This window comes from Quercus lobata, chromosome 8 (genome assembly GCF_001633185.2).
Source record: "Quercus lobata isolate SW786 chromosome 8, ValleyOak3.0 Primary Assembly, whole genome shotgun sequence".
Taxonomy (NCBI): domain Eukaryota; kingdom Viridiplantae; phylum Streptophyta; class Magnoliopsida; order Fagales; family Fagaceae; genus Quercus; species Quercus lobata.
This window is the reverse complement of record NC_044911.1, coordinates 24,390,491-24,412,653: the sequence shown is the minus strand read 5'-3', so window position 1 is coordinate 24,412,653 and position 22,163 is coordinate 24,390,491. Positions and strand designations below refer to the sequence as shown.

Genomic DNA, 22,163 nt, shown 5'->3' with positions numbered 1-22,163 from the left:
TCTAGTTTACGTTAGTGCATAAATGGCACCAAAATGTAAGTTTGCTCCGTCTCGAAACCCTCTTCATTTCGGGGCATCGTCTTCTTCTAATCCTACCCCTTTTTCTATTTGGTTTCATGATGAGGAGCCCGAAAGGACTTCTTGGAGAACTTTTCTCGACGAGGTGTTCATTTGGAATGCCGAGTCATTTTGTCGGACTTCTTTGACACTGACCTAAACACTGTCATTCACAGTCAGGGTTGGGAGTCACTGTGTGATGTCTCGGTCACTTGTCCATCTGTGCTGATCTAGGACTTTTACTCCAACATGCATGGACTTGATTCTTCAGTACCTCTCTTTCGTACTTGCTTTCGAGGTACGCACATAGTTGTCACACTGGAGTTGGTATCTGATGTGCTCCATGTCTCGAGGGTAGAGCATCCTGACTACCCTGGTTGTGAGCGTCTGAGGACTGTGTCCATAGACGAGACGATTTCTGCTATCTGTGAGCGTCACGCTGATTGGGGCGATCATTAGTTTATACCATGTTCGACCTTTGCTTAAGGTCCTAGATTCATGAACATGGTGATGACTTTTGTTTTGCACCCTCTTTCTCACTATAACTCTATCACAGAGCCTCGCACTCAATTTTTGTTTCCCTTCTTAAGCATCTCATTATAGATTTTCCTTCACATTTTATTGCTTCTATTATAGATGTCTATAGGGATACAGTGATAAGCTCATCTTCCCTTCAGCTATCACGCAGATTTTATGCCATTTTTCTGTTCCTTTTCTCTCGTCCGAACACTTCTTCATTATGTATGCCATTGACTACACTACCGTTAAACGAAGTGAGGTACAATTTCAATCTAGGTGGTTCGGTACGACAGCTCCTCCCACTCCTTCAACTCCATCTACCTCCATTCCCTCTACTTCAACGGGAGGTGTCACTTGGACGCTATCATGACACAGCTTCAGCACATGGATGCTCGCCTTAATATACTCTCTACTGAGTTGTATCAGGTGAACACCTATGTCAGCCGTATTGCTAGACAGCAGGCTCGCCTTGGTGGTTTTGTGGAGTCTCCCTCTCCTCCTCTTGAGGCACCTGAGGCATCCGAGGACGATGACGACTCTAACGATGATGATGATGGTGAGGATGGAGATGCTAGCTCTTCTAGCTCTAACGAGATGTCTACTTGACACTCTTACCTTTTGTCACTTGTGACAAAAAGGGGGAGTAGTTTTGGTTATGAGAGTAGTCATAGTTAGGGGGAGGGTTAGTATAGGAGATTTTTGTTAGGGGGAGAGTACACATTGAGGGATGTAGTGAGGCTTATCTATATCTTTTTCTTTTCTTTCTAGTTTAGATACATTGTTCATGTACCTTAGATCTTGTGATCATATTGTGATAGCAAACCTTGTACTTGTTTATATATATACATTTGAGGTTGTTATTATAGTTCTTTCACCTATCTCTCCATGTGTTGTTTCTTTTCCTTCTTTATACACATGTTTCTTATACTTGTATGCAATTTATTATTTCTGTTTCACACAAAGATGCCTTGATAAGTTTTGTTTCAAGTGTTTCAAAAATACAAGTTGTCAAAGTCTACTTGCCATAAACTCTCTTCTTGCAAAGTTTTTCAAGAGTTTGTGTTAGGATAGATTTTATTGTATTCAACAAGTGAATATGAGTTGAGTGATTTATGACTTCTCTCATATGTTCATTTGTTTGTTATGGTTTTGTCACGGATTGCCAAAGGGGGTGATTGTTAGGACATATGTGATTCACTTATTAGGAACATATGTCACTATTTTATGTAATTAGCTAATCTTTTAAAAAAAAGTACTTTACTTGTAATTGGGTAGATCTAGGATGTGTTTAATACTTCAAGAAACCTTGTTTCAAGATCAAGTGTTAAAGCCATGTAAGTCTATCCAAGATTCAAGTGCAGAAAGTGTTGTTCATTAAAGCTTGACAGTTGATATTGAGCCTTGAAGAGCTGTTGAAGCCAGTAGCTCGACAGCAGCTTGACAGATAGGGAATCTGTTGAGAATTATGAAAAACAGAATTTCAATTCTGTTTTGACTCCAATCCGTGATTTGGGCTTTCTTTTCTCACAACCCTAAACATATAAAAAGATTATTTTAAGGACCTTCAAAGTGGACACAAGTTGCACAAGTGTTGAGCAAAGTTTGCTCAAACAAATTGTGACCGGAGACAGAATTTGCCCTAGTTCATCGTTCTTGTGTAGAAGTTGCTGTGTTTATGCACCATACGGTTTTGTGACCAAGCATCTTATCGATCTTCATCGTCTGGATGAACTGAAGAACTTTACAACCAACAACCTTCTCTAGTTGGTGATTGAAGTCGCGTACTGAGATTCGCGTAATTGGTTAGTCACGTACTAGGAGCCGTGCATTACAAGGAGAGATTGTCACTATAGAACAAGTCCAATTGGGTATTGGGGTAAGGATTCAACTGTAGGTTGGTATAAGGTACTGGGATTTCTTTACTTGTAACCGCTTGTTGTGATAATAGTGGATTCTCAAGAATAGTGACCTTAAAATCATCCGGTGGGGTTTTTGCTGTGTAGGTTTTCCTCATTTGCGAACAAATCAATGTGTCAATTTATTTTCTGATGCACTTAGTTTAATTGGTGATTTGTTTATACTACCACATATTTGCATGTTAATTTGATTAATTACTAAACTTGGCTAATTAATCAATTAATTCATCACAAGGGGTCAATTCATTTTGGCCTATCAGTTCCTTTAAGGAATTACATGCGGGAAACGACTTTGGCCTTGGCACTACTGTGCTATACGTCTTGGCGACGGGGACTGAATCGACCCTTGAACTGGGTGAACCGGGCTTTGAAAATTAGGTTCAAGATATTCCGAGATGACAGATGAGATGCGCAAAAATAAACTGCCCTAGTGTAGGTTTTGTGCGGACTCAGTTCGTGCGACAAATCTCTTGATGGACCAGTTTATAACTGAACCGACCATGCACCATTGTTAGGGCCAGACGAGGGATGAGGAGAGAGCCATATTGGAGGTTAGTTGTGCTGAGGTGTGTAGCAGAGTTGATGATTTAGCAATGAGGCTAGTGGAGGCTAGATCCTTCATCCATTCCACTTTGAGCTTGGAGTATGGGCCGACTAACGAGCCCAGTGAGCCATAGTTGGCATTTCATCGTCTCCAGGCGGAGGTAGCAAAGAAGGAGGACACATTGAGGGTTGCTTCTGTTGAGGTTGGTACCTTGCAGGCTCTACTTGACACAGAAAGAAAGAGCTCTACCTTGAGTTCCGCTTTAGAAAGGGAGCTTGTTTGGCTTCGACATGCATACATCAGACTTAGTGAGGTTGCCAGAGACTTGGGCTTTGATGCAACAGGGTTGAAAGAACTGAAGGATTGCCCCATTTTTGGCTATTTTGGGTTCCTTAATTTTTTGAATTCTGGATTTAAAGTTTTAGGAAGATCCCTTTTTGGAAATGTTGACACTCTTGGTCATAGCTACAAAAGAATCGCCTAGATGTTGAACTATGCATGTTAGGCACCTATTCAAGCTCTCACGAGGAGAGATTTCTCCTTCTCTTAATGGATATCTTGAATTGCACTGTATAAAGGGAATACCGTCCACAGTTTGAAAATATTAGAAATAAAACTGCCCTAGGATTGAGACTGGGGCCAACCTTTGGGCATTGAGGGTCATGTTTGGAATAATGACTCAAGCATCCTCTACTAGGATGAGTATGAGAGGCTCGGAAAGTGTGTAGGGCAATGATGCTCAAATGGTATTTGAAAGTTGGGGTTAAGCAATTGAATCTTTTGGGTTCGGATCTTTTTAAAGATGCTTGGTAATGATTGAGAGAGGCTTGCATAAGTTGTTGCAATCTTAAAAACCCCATTTTGTGGAATTTCCTTGTGAAGAAATGAATAACCCTTAAGGATTGCTGAACTTGAAAAGTTTAGAGGATCTATAATCCTTGAGGGTCATTATTTTTCCCTCCTGTTTCAATTGGTTTTGAAAACTAGGTTCAAAATTTTTGAAATTCATTCATGATCATGAAAATCTAGTTGAATGCATGTACCACAAGAGAGGCTCAATAAGGCCATGTTTCCTATGTGGTTTATAAGTGTATGTGCTCGATGGTTACCATTTACCCTGAATAGGGAACATGTTTGCAAACAAGGATTTTTAGCAAAGTGTTTATGCTTATCAAATGCATGGGTGTCCCCTTTTTTTGATCACATGAAAGGAGAACTTGAATGATGTGTTTGGCCTTTTGAACTCTTCGGGTTCGAAGTAGGGGTTGGGAGAGAACCCTACCCTTTTTGAGGCATGATGCCTTTGCATATGCAGATGATTCCGTTATCAATGATTGACCAAATGTTCACTGTCCCTCTGAAGTAGCCGAAGCTAATTTCTTGTGCATCCAAGAATTGTTGAGTGAATCACCAGGGTTGAGGGGGTCCCAACACCGTTGGGTAATGTTCCTAAAAAGGAAATGGATGAAGTTAGACAAAGACTTGGGTCATGGAAAGATTCGATAAAATTAGAGACATTTCGCATTTCTCCCTGAATGTAGGCTTGGTTTTCCTTTTTCTATTATCAATGTGGAAGTAAACTTTGAGGGAATGCTTCAAGCAGTTTGTAGGATCGTTTGATGATATTGCCAAGTATTTGCAATTATGGCTCTTGCTAAAGCTCAGTATGTTGTCGAGATGATTACTCAAAAATCCATTCAAAGGGGAAAAACTATGTGAAAATTTTTGCCTTAGTGTGGCGTTTTCCATGGTCCCTTGTAGATACTTGATTTTGCACCTATAATTTAATTTTGGAAGATGACTAAAATGACCAGTTCAAATACCCAAAAGTCATAGTTGCATTACATACATAAAATCATTCATTGCATTTCATAAAAATGATCTTGAGATTCTAATAGTAGCGACAATATGCCTGATTCTTGAATTGGACCATCGGATATCACAAGATCAAATGTTCACGGCCTGCATGCATTGTATAGGGGTGAAACCGATCACATGTGACTAATTGAAATTAATTCTGATTGGTTAAACCATTAAAATTAATTAAAGAATTTTGTGATTGGTTGTTGGTTCTTATCAGAAATAAGCCTGCTTGCATGGGAATAAAATGGTTATTCAAATAACAAGGGAATTGTTGATAATTAAGTCTTTTTAGAATATTTATCTATTAGATAATTATTGTCCTAATTATCAAAGTAAAAGGGATTAATTTAGAATACGAGTTAAAAATATGTCCAGGTGCAATTCCTGACTCAGATAATTCCTAAAAAGGAGTCCAAATTGAACCAAAATTGGAAGTGGGGCTTGGCACAAGGCAGGTGCCGATTGGCACAACTCTGAGGCCTGGACCAAAAATGCTCTGATTAAGTTAAAACACATCTATTTCGAATTTTTAGGGATAAGGACGTAACCTAATTCGTATCTGATCCCATTCAGCTTATTTTTCAAGCATCCAACCTCTATAAATAGGGGAAAAATATCAAAAATTAAGGCCTTACATTAAAGACGTTCTAGAAGCCTTGGCTTTAAGAGTTTCTTTTCTATAAGTGAACATATTTTAGATCTCAAAGCAGTTGAACTTCTTTGATTCTAAAATATTCATTCATTGAAGAGCACATTCATGCAAGGATGTCTTTAATCTCACCCTTTTGTTTATTCTTTTCTTTCCTATTTGATATATATGTTATAGTCTCCGTAGATGAAATGCCCAATTTCATCACCGACTACGAACTACGTTTTGAGTTTACAAGGAACTTGTGATTTATATCTTCTGTGACTAAATCACATACAATGCATCTCAAGGACTATGATAATGTCCCATTAGTTCATTTATAAATAGACTCATATAATTAAACAATTTAATTATATTTGTCATGCCAATAAATTGCATTTTAGGGCATAAACCCCAACAATCTCCCACTTGCCCTTAAAAGACAATTTACCATATATTTGACACTTATTTTCCTTTAGAGTAATTCATAGTCACTCTAAGGCAAGGTTTGGAAACAAGTTTCAGCCAGATTTATTGCATAAATCATTTTTTCTACTACTACATCTCACGTACTCATATCTCTCTAATGAGATAATACTTATGCTTAATGTATCACAATCAAACTACAAGTCAGTATTTGTACAACTAGTAACTATCAAATCCTCACTTTGGTAGACAAGCATATAATCCCTCATTCTCCAAAGATATTTGAGTATATGCTTTACTCCCACTAAATTAAGTGATCTTAGATTCAATTGATATTTGCTTACCATGCCCACCGCAAAATAGATATTTAACCTAGTATTTAGCATAGCATGAAGACTTCCTATTGATTTGGTATAAGGAACCGTCTTAATATGCTCTTCTTTTTATATGTCTTAGGACTATAGTCCTTTATAAAGGAACTTCAAACTTAAAAGGAAAGAATCATTTTCTTGAAGTATTACATGCTATACTTGGCTAGAATCTAATCTAATCTATTTAAGCAATTTGAGATAGACCCAACATCCTAATTTTTGAATTTTAATAAAGTTTAATTCTTAGGATGTGACTAGTCTTTCCCAAGTACTTTATATTAAACTGGACTAGACAACAAAAACTCTATTGATGACAATAACTCTGCATCATTCTAAATTATTAGAATCTCATCAACATAAATTAAGAAATTTATTATAGTTTTTACACACATAAGGCCTTTTAATACTTGATCAAAATCAAGCAATTTGATTGCTTGACCAAAAATGATATTTTATGATTCAGATGCTTGCTTTAGTCCATAAATAGAATTTAAGCAACTTGCATACTAAACACTACTAGTTCTTTGCTATGTACAAGTCTAGTTACATCATATAGATGTCTTCCTCAAGATTGCTACTAAAAGAAGCTTTCTTGCTATCTATTGCCATATTTCATCCAAATGAAATATAATGAATAAGAGAATCTAGATAGAGTCAAACTTGACTATTGGTAAAAAAAATCTTTTCATAGTCGAACTATTTCTTTCTGAATAAATCTTTTCCCCACTAGTCTTGACTTTGAAGGTTTGAACCTTCAAATCTTTCAATCTCATTTTCTTGTTGACTTATTTGAAAACAATAGGCTTAATGCCACTAGGCACCTGTACAAGTTCTAGATTTAAATAGAATCTAATTCTATTCACATAACCTTGATCTAGTTGTCCATATTCATATCATCTATTGCCTTTACATAGTACCGAGGATCAAATTCATACCTTCGTGGAATGGCTTCAAAAGTTTATCTAAAAAATATAAATTTATTTGGTAATTAATAATCCTTCCACTATGATATTGTATCGGTGTACTAGCTATATGTATAGAATAATACCTTGTGGTGTATCTAATACAACCATCTCATTTCTAAATGTATTTTATAGTTGTCTTACAACAAATTTTGACATTTTTCTACTAGAACAATTCTACGTTTATCTTTAAGATCATTATCAATAAACTTTGTATTTGTACTTTACAAACATCTTGTCTTCTTTATGACTACCAAAATAATCTTCTGCAATTCCTTTTGGATACCCAACATGAACTCACATTTTTCTATCTTTAGATTTCAATTTGTTAGACTTCCTTTCTAGCACATGTGCTGGACATCTCCAAAAAATGGAAGGATCATATACTAGGTTATCACCCAGTCCACAATTTGACAAATGTCCTAGGAGCAAACTTTTGAAATTACTTTTAGAAAATGTATAGTAATAATTAGAGTATATCTCCAAGAGAAATAAGCAAATGGAAATACTTATCATGTACTTTACTATTTCTAAAAGAGTCTTATTCCTCCTTCATGTATGCACTAACTTAAAGAAGTCATTGAAACTATATTCCTTTACAAAAGGAGCCATAGATCATATTATCCTCTAAATAGAATTCAAAGACTGGGAATATAACAAAATAATGGTTCTAAAAGCCCAGCTTTCACCAATCTTGAATACCATTTAGATTAATAAGATCTAGACATAAGTGCTAAAACATACAATACCAAAGGATGGAAACTTTCTCTTTAAAAAGTAAAACATGTAAATTTCCATCTAGAAAACAATCATGGACAATGCTTAGCTTTACCAAAACGGAAACACTTTCCTTTTGGTCATACTTTTGAGTCTAATTTCCTTTTGGCAACTATCTTGTTCAACTATTTAGTATTATAATATAATTCCTCTTCTTACCACCCTTACCTTTCGGTCTAGGCTAAGAATTTGAATTAAACCATATTGATCCTAGCCTTAGCTTTTAGGATGTCTTCCATTGTGTAGAACTCAGTCATCAATTCAGATAATATCAAAAGAATTTACTTTTTTTTTTAAACAATCTGAATTGATCAAATGATTCTAACAAAAACTTATGGATCATATCCATATGAGATTAACATTTAATCTCAACATCCAAGAATTCCAATTCATTTAAAAAATAAAATATTTTCATAAAATGACATAGAATTGGAATTCCTTAAGCCTTTCTTAGCACTCAATATGATTCATACCAAACATCTCATTTAGACTTAATATAAAGTCGAAGTCTAGTACTAACTCTTGCATCTCATGGTGTAGCACAATTGAGATAGAAGCCAATGTAACATTTTAGCATTTCAATGGAGACTATGATTATATCATAAACTACCTTCCATCAATGCATCATGCATAGGAAATTATGACAATGTTGAATCAAAACATATTTATGTACTTCAGCTCCTTTAAGCACCATGTCCAAAATTATTTCTTAGTTAATGTGATTCAATTAAAATAGTAGCTGGAGAACAAAATTTATGACAACTTTATTTTGAGACTATGAACATAATTACAGGGACATTATATTTTGCAACCATTACCATATAATATGGAACCCAAAAACCATACTATATTAGGTGCAACGACAACCTAATCTTGCAATTAATATTCCTCAGCATAGAGTGAATACCAACTACTATGATTAGGCGAGAACTATTCTCATTATTATTGCTATCATGGTAACTCTTACCAAACAAAAATAATTTGCCGCTCTTCCTTTAGCCTCTAAGTAATAATAGCAAGAACTTAGCATAGAGGATACTATAGTGTACACCATTGCCTAGACCCATGTGTAGCCACACAACTCTACCCTTGTAAGGTTTAATCTTGTAGTACCATGATGCAAAAAACCCTCCACATGGAATGCAAGGCTCGAAGCCAAGACGAGGTGCTTGCCCACACCACTATAAACCGGGAAGTTCAATCTTGTAGTACCATGAAATAAACACCCTTTGCATGGAATGTAAGGCTCGAGGCTAAGATGAGATGTTTATACCACACCACTATGAACCGACAATGGAGGCTGTGAGATCCAACCATTGTATCTCTCTCCCAATAGAAATTTTAGAACAAGTGGATTGTCTTGAAATCATTGTTATCTCATCCCAATTTTAACCCTACATATCAGATGTGTTTAATTGTTTAAATTTGATGTGATTTGACTAAGTCACGCCACAATAGTGTAACGAACATTCGCGTAATCACAAAGAAGTTTAACCTTGTAATCTGTGAAGTAAATATCATCCACATGGAATGCAAGGCTTGAGGCTAAGACAAGGTACCTATTCACATTACAATAAACTTAACAAAAGGGTTATTGCAGCACTCCCACTCGTTATTTAGGTTTTTCTTTAAATAATTGTGATCCAATCACAACTAATAACCTTGCACTTGTTGAAGACTCTAATCTCATTAGAATCACTAACTAAAATGGAAGTTCTTAACTATTTAGGATTCCTTAAACACTAATGAATCAAAAATTAGTTATATAGAACTCTATCCTTAACTTATTTGATTAAGAATTCTAATCTCATTAGAAACTATATACCTTTTAATTAAGCTTTAATCTCATTAAAACTTCTAATTAAAATAAATTAAGGACTTTCAATCATACAACAACTCCAATCTCATTAGAATGTTTCTTAAAAGAGAGGTCCTAAACAATTTAGGACTAAGAGTTCTATTTAACTAACATCTTTGATCTCATTAGGTCTTTGAGTTAGATAATGATTAATAATGTCCTTAACTTTTAAGGACCATAAATTAATCATTTTATATAGAACAATGTGTAATCTCATCACACATGACCTTACACTTCATCTATGTTTTAATACTTGGTGAAATTTCAAAAATAGTTCATTTCGATCGGTTGAATCTATTTCTTGATCGATTAAAATCTTCATCAAAAAAAATTTCCAAGTCTCTGGATAACTCGATTGGAACCCGATTCCTATTCGATCAATCGAAAAATTGAAAAATTCCTCACAAAGTTTCAAGTTAACTCGATTGATTCTCAATCGCTACTCAATCGATCGAAAGGAACATTTGATTGATCTAAACTCATGAAAACTGAATTTTTCCAAGTTTCTAGTAACCGTTTTTGACATTTCACTTGAACAAAACATAGTTTCTTGATCACATCAGAAAGAAATTGAGATCAAAATTGAATTCCATTGATGTTATAGCCTTAAAGTTCAATTTAACATACTTAATATCAAACTTAAACAACATCAATATCAGTTTTTATAAAACAGTAATTTCAACAACCATGCAGAAAATTGAATGTAGAATCTTCTAACATTATGAAATTACTATCTTTAATTCCAAAAATCACAAAACATGTTATACAAATTTGAAATTGAAGACCGCTCTGATACCAATTGTTGGAAAAATGCATGTTTGTATCGCATACAAAACATACGTAGTGGAAAATTGACAGATCTACTTCATTCGCAATTGATAACATGTACTATGTAAGTTTCAGAATTTAAGAACAAGAAAGCATACCTTGGTGTGGTGAAATTCAAAACAAAAGATTAGAAGTACTTGGGAACACTTTTAATCTTCACTCCAATTCCACTTAATGCCTAAGAAGTGTGGTTTCTCAACTAGTTTCCAAGGGGAAAATAAGAGTGTGGCTTACACTCACATACACACCATTTCATTCCTTATGAAAACTCTTAATATTAAAGAGCTCTTATGAAATTCGGTATGTTTTTCTCCTTATATTTTACTGATTATCTAATTGGGTTAGCCTTTTAGGCCATTCCAATTGGGCTTTAATATGTGGCTTGGAGTGGGACCAAAAGGAAACAAATAAGTCTCTAGCTCTAATGGGCCTTAGGCTTTTCTGTCAACTCTTGAGAAGTCCAAAGTTACTATTAATTATATTCAATACCATTATATGAATATAAATTGATAAATTATATCCCAAGACTTTATTATACATGCAACCCCTTCATTAAAATATTCGTAGTAATACAAAGTCATGAATGTTGATTGCCATTTTGAAGATTACTACATCTTAATCCTTGAGTACCCGGTTTAATCCTTTAAGTTATTCATCATATATTTATGAAATCCAATTTCATAATTATATACTTTAGTAACTCCTTACTAAAGTGGTTGGGCCCAATACTCTGAATAATCAAACCCATTAAACTTATCTCAAGCGAATATTTGATGTCTTCGTTAAGAGATTCTGAATTCCATCTTGAGAATATATTTTCCATTAACATTAAATGCGGCTGTCCAACATACTGAGGTTTTGATCGTGATTTTAGATTTCACTCCTGATATATCAAAACAACCTACACCTCATGAACAGGTTCATTATTGTCTCAGGATTTAGAGTTGATGTAAATAGAAGTCGTGAGATTTATTATTCATTTGACAGTTGTTCGGAGAATAATAAGTCTCACAGCGGTCCAGTTCAATATGTCTTAACTCTTAAAACATATCAACATATCAACTCGAAGTCTTCACTTCCATGATCAGGACAAATCATCTTAGTTAATATGTTATAGTCTTCACAGATAAAATGCCCAATTTCATCACTGACTACAAACTAAAATTCTGAGTTTACAAGGAACTTGTGATTCATATCTTTTGTGACTAAATCACATAAATCACATACTATGCATCTCATGGACTAAGATAATGTCCTATTAGTTCATTTATAAATAGTCTCATATAATTAAACAATTTAATTATTTATGACATGCCAATAAATTGGATTTTAGGGCATAAACCTCAACAACACTTACTATTTACTAGCCCGACAAAGATTTGACGAAGAAGGGGAAAGCACCACAATGACCCATTGCACATTACTGTAGATGCCAAAGGCAAGAAGATACCAATGGTCGTAATTGATGATAGAAGTGCCTTGAATGTGTGTCCTTTAAAGACCGCAAGTTGCCTAGGCTTAAGCATTGAAGATTTTATGCCATCAGATTAGCGTGTGAAAGCATATGACAATAGTAGAAGGGAGGTTTTGGGAAATGGGACATTGGAGCTCACCATAGGGCCAATGATCAAGAAAGTAGAATTCCAAGTACTGAACATAGCTTCGTGTTTCAACATACTCCTCCGGCGACCATGGATCCATGATACAGAGGACACCTTCATCCTTATACCAAAAGGTTTAGTTTTTGCATGAAGGAGCCATAGTTACCATATATGGAAATACTTTAACCATACCAAAGCCCATTTTCAGTATTGATTTTGAGAAGAAGCCACTAACTCTAGATGGCTTTGTGATTGAGAAGCCTGGTTTTGAGAAAAAGGGAAGAAGAGATTATCCCTATAGACTTTGATCCCTACATCAATAACTATATGGTAGCAATGATGAGAAAAATGAGTTATTTTCCAATGATGAACCTAGGGAAGATTATGAAAAAGGCAGCCGTTCAAGTTCCGACAATTCCTACTACCACACCACCTTTTGGGCTAGGTTATAAACCTACGGATGATGACTTAATAGAGATGGAAGTAAGGAGGATATCCTGTGCAAAGGCCAAAGCAAAGGGGCTTCCTTGTCCCTTAGAACCCTTAAAGCCTTACACTCCCACATTGAACGGAAAGTTTGTCAAAGCTGGATATAGTTAGCGCTATTGGGGATTCCCTGAATCAAGATATGATCTTGAGTAAAAAACAATGGTGCTTGGATTTGAGTTATTCTTTGATTGTGACAGCAAGCTTCCTAAGTTGAAGTAGGAAAAGACAAACTATGCCCCGACTAATTGGGCTAATTACATGGATCTTGATGCAATGACTACGATTTTGGGAGATACTATCTGCAATATAGAAGAAGAAGAATATTGGGAGGCTTGCTAACATGAATTGAAAAACCCATATGATGCAAGAACAGATGATGAAAATGATGAAGGGGGAGAAGCTCCTAGTAATGATGATGAAGGTAGTAATAGTGAAAGTGATAATAGTGGCGACAGCAGAAGTAATGACAACGAAGACAGTGGGGACAATAATAGCAATGATAGTGATAGTGAAAAGAACTGTAGCAAAGACTATGATAGCTAAGATAGTGGCAATGATAGGGGAGAACCCCTAGTGATAGAGGATGAAGATGTGAGATCTTTCTATAAAGACCATTTTGACGATGATGTGGACTACTATGATGGAGGCATAGAGGATGATGTAGAAGCTAAAGGTGGAGACATAGAGGACGATGTAGAAGTTGAGGTCGAGACATAGAAGATGATGCAGAAGCTGAGGGTGAAGATTATGATGAATACCCCTTTAGGAGACCTTTAGATTGGAGTTGTATTACTGATGCTAGTTCAAAATTAGGCCTCCGATATGACAAGCATGGTAGAGAGAATCCTGAGTTAGGCTCATTTCGTAATTCAAAACTTGGCTCATTGACCCCATACACTGAAGAAGAAGATGACATAGATGCTAGATTAACAATCCTAGACAGAAAACTAATGATCCATTGCTTCAAAAACTTAACTCTAGAAGATCTCAAAGGTGAAGACGAGAGAATGGAAGGAAATGAATCAAAATACTTCCCCTAAAAAATCCACCCAAGCAATAAAGGGAAGCAAGATCTATTTGGAGAATGGATGGACAACATAGAGCACCTGGATGCCTATGTAATTGACAAGCTTGAAGATATGGAAGTTGATGGTGAAAGCACAGATTATATGGATGAAGACCCCAAAGTACTAATGTTGAAGGAAGAAAGAACCTATTAGGAGCTAGCTGCCATCGTCGAAGTCATGACTGAATTGAAGAACTGGGCATGGGAGGGAGCTGCCCACCCCATGGAAGACTTTGGAGAAGATTAAGACCATTGAACCACTCATTCTTGCCAAAAAAATTATCTCTATCCATATTAAATTTTTTTCCTGCTAGTATTGTCATTCTTGTTTAGTTTGTTTGTGACCATGTTTCTATTCCTAAAGAGTCCATTTCTGTTGACTCTATTAAGAACTCTACTTTTTATAATGTGATTTCTGATTCTGCTTATTCGTTGGCTTTGAATGTTTTTATTTCAGAAATTGGTAAAGAAACTTTTAATAATGAGGAATTAAAACAAGGGCATGTAGAACCTATAAAAGAAGAAACCCAATCTATTAACTTGGGAGCTGACGATGAACCTAAAATGGTCCAAATTGGTAACACCTTAACCTCCTCTGAGAAAGATGCATTAGTCACACTACTGAAGGAATTCAAAGAGGTATTTGCATGGTTATACGAAGACATGCCTAAGATTGATACAAATAAAGTGCAACATTGCATTCGAACAGATCCAGCCATGAAGCTAGTCAAGCAAAAGCTAAGAAGGATGAAACTAGAATGGACCCTCAAGATCAATGTGAGGGATTTCACAATTCGCTCCAATACCAATAGGCTTGGTCTGCAATCGAATGCTATAAAATATTTGTGCCCCCTTAGCCTTCACCAATTGGTCGTTGGATGGATCGGTAAGGCACATGGTCTGACAAGTGGTATCAGAGCCCAGTCATAGGTTCGAGTCGTTGGAGTTGCATTGTGAGGGAGGGATGTGAGGGATTTCACAATTCGCTCCAATACCAATGGGCTTGGTCTACGATCGAATGCTATAAAAGATTTGTTCCCCATCATCCTTCACCAATTAGTTGTTGGATGGATCAATAAGGCACACAGTCTGACACAAAGTGCACAATCACCCATATACAAGCAGATATAGATATACATACATCATGCACAATGCAACCACACAAAGCGGGAAAATAAATCAGACATTGCCAACGTTCCAAGGGTATTACCTAGCAAGGTATAGGAAATGTAAAACAGACATTGCCATACCCAGGGAACACGACCTAAGCAATGAACAGGAAAAGTAAATGGGTACAAGGAGAGGGGGAACCCTAATACAAGCTTTAGAGAGAGAGAGAGAGAGAGAGAGGAAACCGCTTTGGAAGGGCTAGGCCCCCTAATCTATTGAACAATGTCGTTGGTGGGCATGCATCTTCTTGCTTGCATCCTTGCCCTTTTCGCTTATGCCTAGGAGGTTGCACCCTTACTCCAAGCATCCATGCTCCATATGTGTAAATGCAAAGACAAAAGGAACAAGCCAGCAGACAAGCAAAGGAAGAAACAAGGGAAAAGGGAGAGCATGCAAAGAACACACTAACAAAGAGAGCCAAATAGGGGCAAACAAAGCATGCTAAGCATATGAAGGGGGCAAACAAGCATGTTATCAAACAAAAAAGGGTGTCCTAGGAGGACAAATGTTGGTTTGGATCGAGTGTACATAATTGCATTAGATTGGAGTATGGACAACATGAACGAGCAAAGACTCATGCATGAACATGTAGCAAGCATGCAAAGATGCATAAAAGTGAGGAAAGCCAAACCGGTGGCACAAAGCAAGCAAGACAAGCATATCAACATCACATGGAGCAGAGAAAGGTGTGTATTAAGCACACCAACACCATAGAGGTGTATCTCACAAGTGGTTGCATCCAAACAAGCCCTAGGAGGGACGGATGTAACCACACAAAGCAAGTGGCCCTAAGGACCGAAAAGCACAAGCTCACGAAGGGCACAAAGCATGGCCAAGCCTAAATCTAGAGAGGCTAACATGGAGATAAATCATAGAAGAAAACAAGCAAACATGGACATGCGTAAAGGAAATAATCCAAACCCTTTGATATAGGCCTAGGTGTGCGGATGCAGGCCTAGACCACAGGATCTAGATCTACCCCCCCCCCCCTAATAAGGGCCAAAACAAAAGAAAGAGAGATATCAAGGGACAAAATGTCTATAGAAGCACATGGCATAGCAACCAACATAAATCTAAGCACACAACTATGGCACGGAGCACATAAACACATAGATCTAACCATAAACAAGGCAAGGAGCCTAAAATCATGTGGATCTAAGCACAAACTATAAATTTAGAAATATCCTAGCCCAAGAAGGCTAAGCCAACAACATCAAAGTGATAAATCATGGCATAAGCAAGGAAACATGCTAGAAAAACAATAAGGACATGTTAGGAAGCAAGAACATGATAGGAAAACCAATAAAGCATATTATTGAACAAGAAAAAACTAAAAAAAAAAAAAAAGGTGTGGATTGTAGCTAAAAAGCTACATCCACACTCCTAACCTCAAGCCCAAAGTATGGAACCAAGGAGAAGAAGATTGGCTGCAAGAACACTACCTTGAAATTATGGTGAAAAGAGAAGAATCAAAGGTGTTTGATGGTGTTTGGGTGTGTTTGGGTATGTTGGGAGAGAAATTAGAGAGAGGAGAGAGAATTTGCCCGAAAACTACCCATTTTTTTTTAAAGGGAAAATGAGGGGTTTGGGGGTATTTATGGACCTTGGCACACCTTTCGAGGCACACGGTGCACAAGATCGGGCTAGCGGCCTTATAAGATGCAATGAGTCAACCAGCTGACGTTAGTAATTTTTTCTTTTACCTTGGAAAGCTCTGGTTGTCTAGTTTCCAGAAAACTATAGAACCTGAAAATCCGATGGTTGGATCAAAAGTTATGGCCTTGGGAAGTGTGTTGATGCACTCCACATGGTTTTTGAGATATCCTAATTGTTTTAACTTTGATTTTGACCCATGGGTAGTCGTTGGAAAGGTAATTTGATGCTTTTTGCAATGAAGCTTATTTCAACCTGTTCGGATGGTCAGAATAAAATTTGAGGCTCTCGGGAGTCAACTCTGGGTCAAACTTGGTCAAGGTTGACAAAAATCTCTGAGTGGCTTAAGTTTGATGTAAAAGCATGAAAAATGTTGTTTCAGGAGGGTTTTTACCTTGTCTAACTCTTAGTCAACTCAAGTTTGACTAGGGGCATTTTGGTCAATTTGACTAGAAAAGGCATTTTAAGTGCTTCGAAGCCCAAACGGGTTGTGCCAGGTCAATCTGGATGTTTCCACGGCCCCTTGGAGAATAGTTAATATTTTTGATATTTTCGGGTTCCAGCACGTAAATCGAGGGCTGATAAAACACAGTATCTACAACGAGAATGTCAAAGGGAGAGAAAAGTCAATCTATTGATGCATCCCCTATTTCTACCATTACTCCCTCTTCATTACCACTTTGTTTTCTTATTTTCTTCTTTAAATTTCTATTTTCTTTCTTTCTCCTTTTTCTTTCTATCTACCTCTTGTTACTCATTCTTCCTCCCTTAGTTCATGGTTGCCTCCATCCCTTTTATACTTGCTTAAATTTATGGGATTTCTCCCTTTTGTTCCTAAGCCTGTACCAACCACTCTTTGCATCTTTCCCAAATTGCATACTGGCCTATTATTTTTTTGTTTCACTTGCCTTCCAACAACAGATAAGGGTTAAGGGCTTTCTATACCTATCCCTATGGCATGCATCAAGTGCTCCCAACCTGTGTCTACTTTTTTTTGGAAAAAAAGGCCATCCTAGCAAAGCATTTTTCCGAAAAAATTCTCGGCAAGAACCCTAGAATATATCCCTTTTCTCCCCACTACCAAACCACACCCCTTGAATCCCTTAATCAAGGACCCACCTCCCATGTATTAGCTGGGTACACGTTGGTGGTGCCCTGGGCCTTGTGCAAGTGCCACTACCGTCTGAGTTTGTCTTCTTTCACTCCCATGCCAATCTTGCCATTCTTGCACTACATTCTTCTACCACGTGTACTAGGTAACGTTTGTCTTCTTCAGCATAAGGCATGCGTGAGTACATTACCCTCCGTGAAACAGGCATTGCCCAGACAAGGGCCTCTGTTTGTACAGCCCATTGGACACCCAATCTTGCTAATCCTTTTTCATTCCAAGGGCCTACTGGCCATGTTGGCCCATTGGGCCTATTACTTCTTTTCTTGGGCTTCCTCAGCTCACTTACTTCTTCTTTACCTCTTATTCCTTCCATGGGCATGCTGGCTGTTATTCTTGCCATGCTAGCCCATTGGGCTTGTTACCTTTTTTCTTGGGCTTCCTCGGCCCGCTTACCTCATCTTTACCCCTTATTCTTCCCGTGGGCCTACTAGCTATTATTCCTGCCATGCTGACCCATTGGGCTTGCTACCTCTTTTTTTGCCATTATTACTTCTTTTTGTTTCCATTTCCCTTAATGTTGGGCTTCTTCTATTATCAGGCCTCCCATAGAAAATGGGCATCAACATACAGACTCTTGAGCATATGTATTGCTTTAGTAATTCATATGTGAACACTTTTGCAGTTTTTCTTTCGCAGGCTTTTTAAATAATAAATCCCACCCTTCACTCTTTTTTTCCATGAACGGGCTTGTCTTTCCAAGTTTCCCAGTTTAGCAGTTATTCTAAAACACAACCTCTACTTCATTTAATATGATGCTTCTTTTGATGGGTGGCCTGTCGCTTCCCTTCATAGCATTTTTATTTGTCTCCACCTTTTCATTTCCTTTTTCTCACGCTTTCCTCAACTTTCTCATAATCTTCCTTTTCTCTCTTGTCCTCCTCACCATCTCCTCTCATCGACCCGTGGTACAACACTCACATCCCTTTCCCGGTGGTGTCCGGTGACTATTTGCCTCCTCCGCCGGGCTGCTTATGGCTTTCCCTTAGTCGTTGTGATTTTGAAGTTTCTTGGGCTCCCTTGGCTAAGTTTCTTGGACTCCCTTGACAAAGTTTCTTGGGCTCCCTTGGCTTTCTCTATTCTCGACCTCAACATTCGGCAAGGAACCTCTTTACCCATGCCCATTGTCTTTGAGTTCAGGTCAGGCACATCACTGGGTTGGAAGGAGTAGGTAGACACAGAGCTATCTGATTAGTTTCATGAAGACGCTTCAGTGGGCCGGCATATTGAAGGCTATAGTTTCCTCCCGGTGTTTATCCAACTAACACGACCTGTTCAATCTCTACCATTTGATTCGGTGGTGGTGTAGCGCTACCTACACTTTCTTTCTCTCTTGTGGCAAGATCACTATGACCTTAGAGGATGTGGCTAATCAATTGCTGCTACCGATCCTTGGTGACACATACCCCAACAACATTAGGCTTTTTGCCGAGGAGGAAGCCATGGAGGTCGAGTTGAAGAAGGGGGTGAGTGGGAACACGAAGCTATCCCATTGGGTTGGGGCTTTCTTAGAGGCTTCCACTACTGTTTGCCATGCAGTTTTCGTTACGCTTTAGCTCTGTAAGTTCATCTTTGGTTTGCACCCACACTATGCTATAAATCCCCTTTATTTTTGGTTAGCCATGAAGATTTCTAATGGAGTGAGTCTACCACTGGCCCCTATATTCTTGGGTCATCTTTATGTCTAGTTGGACATCCTGCAGAGTGATGAAAGGCATGCAAGCTCTTGCCATATAGTTACTTCTTCTGCCCACAGCACCATATTGCATCATCTTCTTTGGGAACGTTGTGCCAGGCATTTGGCCAAGTGTAAGCCAGTCCACCATGCTGAGGAGAAGTACCGATCTTGCCCCAAGGTAATTACTAATTTCTATGGTTACTTTGTTATTGAGTTTCCTTTGGCATACCATTGGGTTGGGTTGAAGCCATTTGGGCTTCCTGATATGGTGTTTTTTGATAAAGAAGTGGGTTTTTTATGGAGGGCTTATAGGAACCTGGGTAGTGGGTTCACTTGTGCTAATTTAGGGATGGGCCTTTTCATGGCCACTACTAGGACCATTGCCCCTTTGATAGCTTTTGATGAGAAGGGGATTACTTACTTGGCAGCCACCAATGCTGGGTGGTTGCTTTACCTAGCTGATGAGGGAATCTGGTATGTATATTATTTTTCCTGTACAGTGAAGAGGCTGTTTGTGCTCGATCAAGACATACTTGATGATTTCACTCTAATCTTGGATACTACTACTTTGGTTTACCCTTTCCTGCAACCTAGTACTTTTGAGTTTTAGAGCAAACTTTTTACAGCAGTCACTATTCCGAGTTTCTAGAGGGAGGGTCTTTATGCTATCCAGATGCATAGGTATTGGCAGGCAGTGATGATTTCTTTCGGCTAGGAGTTATTGGGTAGCCGTGGGTTCTCCCTCATTCCCTCTGAGGGTCTGCATGCCACGATCTCTACGAACCCACGGCTATTGCTTCCCACCAAGTTTGTGGTCACATATACTAGGAAATAGAGTAGGGCAGCCATATTTGAGTGGCAGGAGAAGGAGAATGAGTTGTATTGGTATGCTGGTGAGTTCCCTCTTAGTTAGGAAAAGAGGGTGAAGGTCATGAACCTTCCTATGCCATCAAAGAAATGCTCAGTGTCTCAAATTGCCAAGCCTAAGTCTGCCAAGAAGGGTGATGATTCCTCTAAGACTTGTTCTGACATCGTCCCATACAAGGAAGACCTTCCTTCTATTGGTAACATAGTCCTTGAAAGCTCTCCCCCTCCTTCTACTAGGACTTGTTCCACCAGGCATTCTACTACAGCCAGGTCTAGGCCTCCCATACCGAAGCCATCTGTGGATGCTCCTCCTTTCAGCAAGACCCATGGCAGCAAGAGGAAGACATCTCCTCCAGTCCCGTTTGCCACCATCAAAAGGATAGTATGTTATCTCTAAATTTTTCTTCTTCTTTAATTTTAGTTATTTATTGGGCCTTCCTACGACTAACCTTATGCATGTGTTTTCCCTTCGTTTGGCAATCTAAGTATAAGGAGGACACTTCTACCAACCGCCGTATACTACTTGATGAGCCTGAGGCTAAGGTACATTCCTTTCCCCTTTTTGCATTTCCTTATTTTTGCATGCATCCCCCCTTTTTTGTGTCTGTTCACCATTTTTCTTAATTTGATATCCTTCCTTTAGGTCGATCCTAAGACTATTTTTATGTACCATCCTATGCACAAGAAGGCTCTTGTTATTATTGATATGCCCATTGAGGGCTTCTTTAATGGTGCAAATGCTATTGCCGAGGCCATGGCTTTTTTGCCACTACTACTGCTACCCAAGGAGTTCCTACTAAGGCTCTAGTTCCTCCACTTGAGCCTGTTCTCACTGAGGAGGGCACCTTGGCTGAGGGAGTTGTCATTGGGGAGTTCGCCCTTGCTTTTACTAAGATCCCTACTCCCCAAAAGGGGTCCATTCTTACAGAGGCAACCTAGTCCAGGAGCACTTCTCCCGCTACTCCTTCGCTTGTTATTTCTACTAGCAATCCCTTTGCTGTCCTTTCATAGGTCATGAAGAATGGGTCTTCACTAGTCATCACTCCACCCTCTATTTCTAGCTCTACCACCTGGGGGCCTGATGCAAACTTGTCCTCCAACGAGGGGTCATGATGAGCCGGTTGTGAGAACACAAGTTTCTAACTCTGATAAGGCTTTCTATGATGAGTAGAGGGTCGAGGCCATGGGTATGTATCCTGAATTCCTGCTATGTCTTCTTTTTCTTCTTTTCCTATCATTTCTTTGTGCATTCCCTTACTTACTTTTCATGATGTCCTTGTCACACAGTCACGGACATGCCTGAGGGGTCTAAGGCTACAGTAGTTCCTACGGTCCTCATAGCCCCCATTCCTACGGTACCCACAACCCCCATTGCTGTTGCACCCATTTCTCCTTTTTTTTTTTTTTTTGTTTGTTTGTTTGTTTCCTTGCTAAAGGCTCATATAGTACTTAAACTTTCTTTCAGGTCCATCGCCCGCCAAGGCAGATTTAAGCACTAAGTTTGGGGTTAGGAGTAGTTCTGCCACCGTTCCCAACCCCATGAGTGAGGCCACTGCCTTCTTTGCCCGTTTTGATTAGGTTGAGACCAATGACCTTGATTCGATAGATTTATGGGGTGCTGGGTCTCCCTATGTGGACTTCTATGGGTATCGGGTTCCTGAGGAACGCGTTATGCACTTGGAGCAAATTTATAGTAGCCGTGGGGATTTTATGCAAGGGTTC

At 38.3% G+C, this 22,163-nt stretch overlaps 1 protein-coding gene across 1 annotated transcript; it reads left to right on the top strand.

Annotated features, from left to right (window-relative positions):
• The first annotated feature begins 942 nt into the window (after positions 1-942).
• Positions 943-13,556, top strand: LOC115956647 (acidic leucine-rich nuclear phosphoprotein 32 family member E-like). Its single transcript, XM_031074961.1, has 2 exons — positions 943-1,172; positions 13,400-13,556. Exons 1-2 carry the CDS (start codon positions 943-945, stop codon positions 13,554-13,556), a joined length of 387 nt encoding a protein of 128 aa, XP_030930821.1.
• The last annotated feature ends 8,607 nt before the right edge of the window (positions 13,557-22,163 follow it).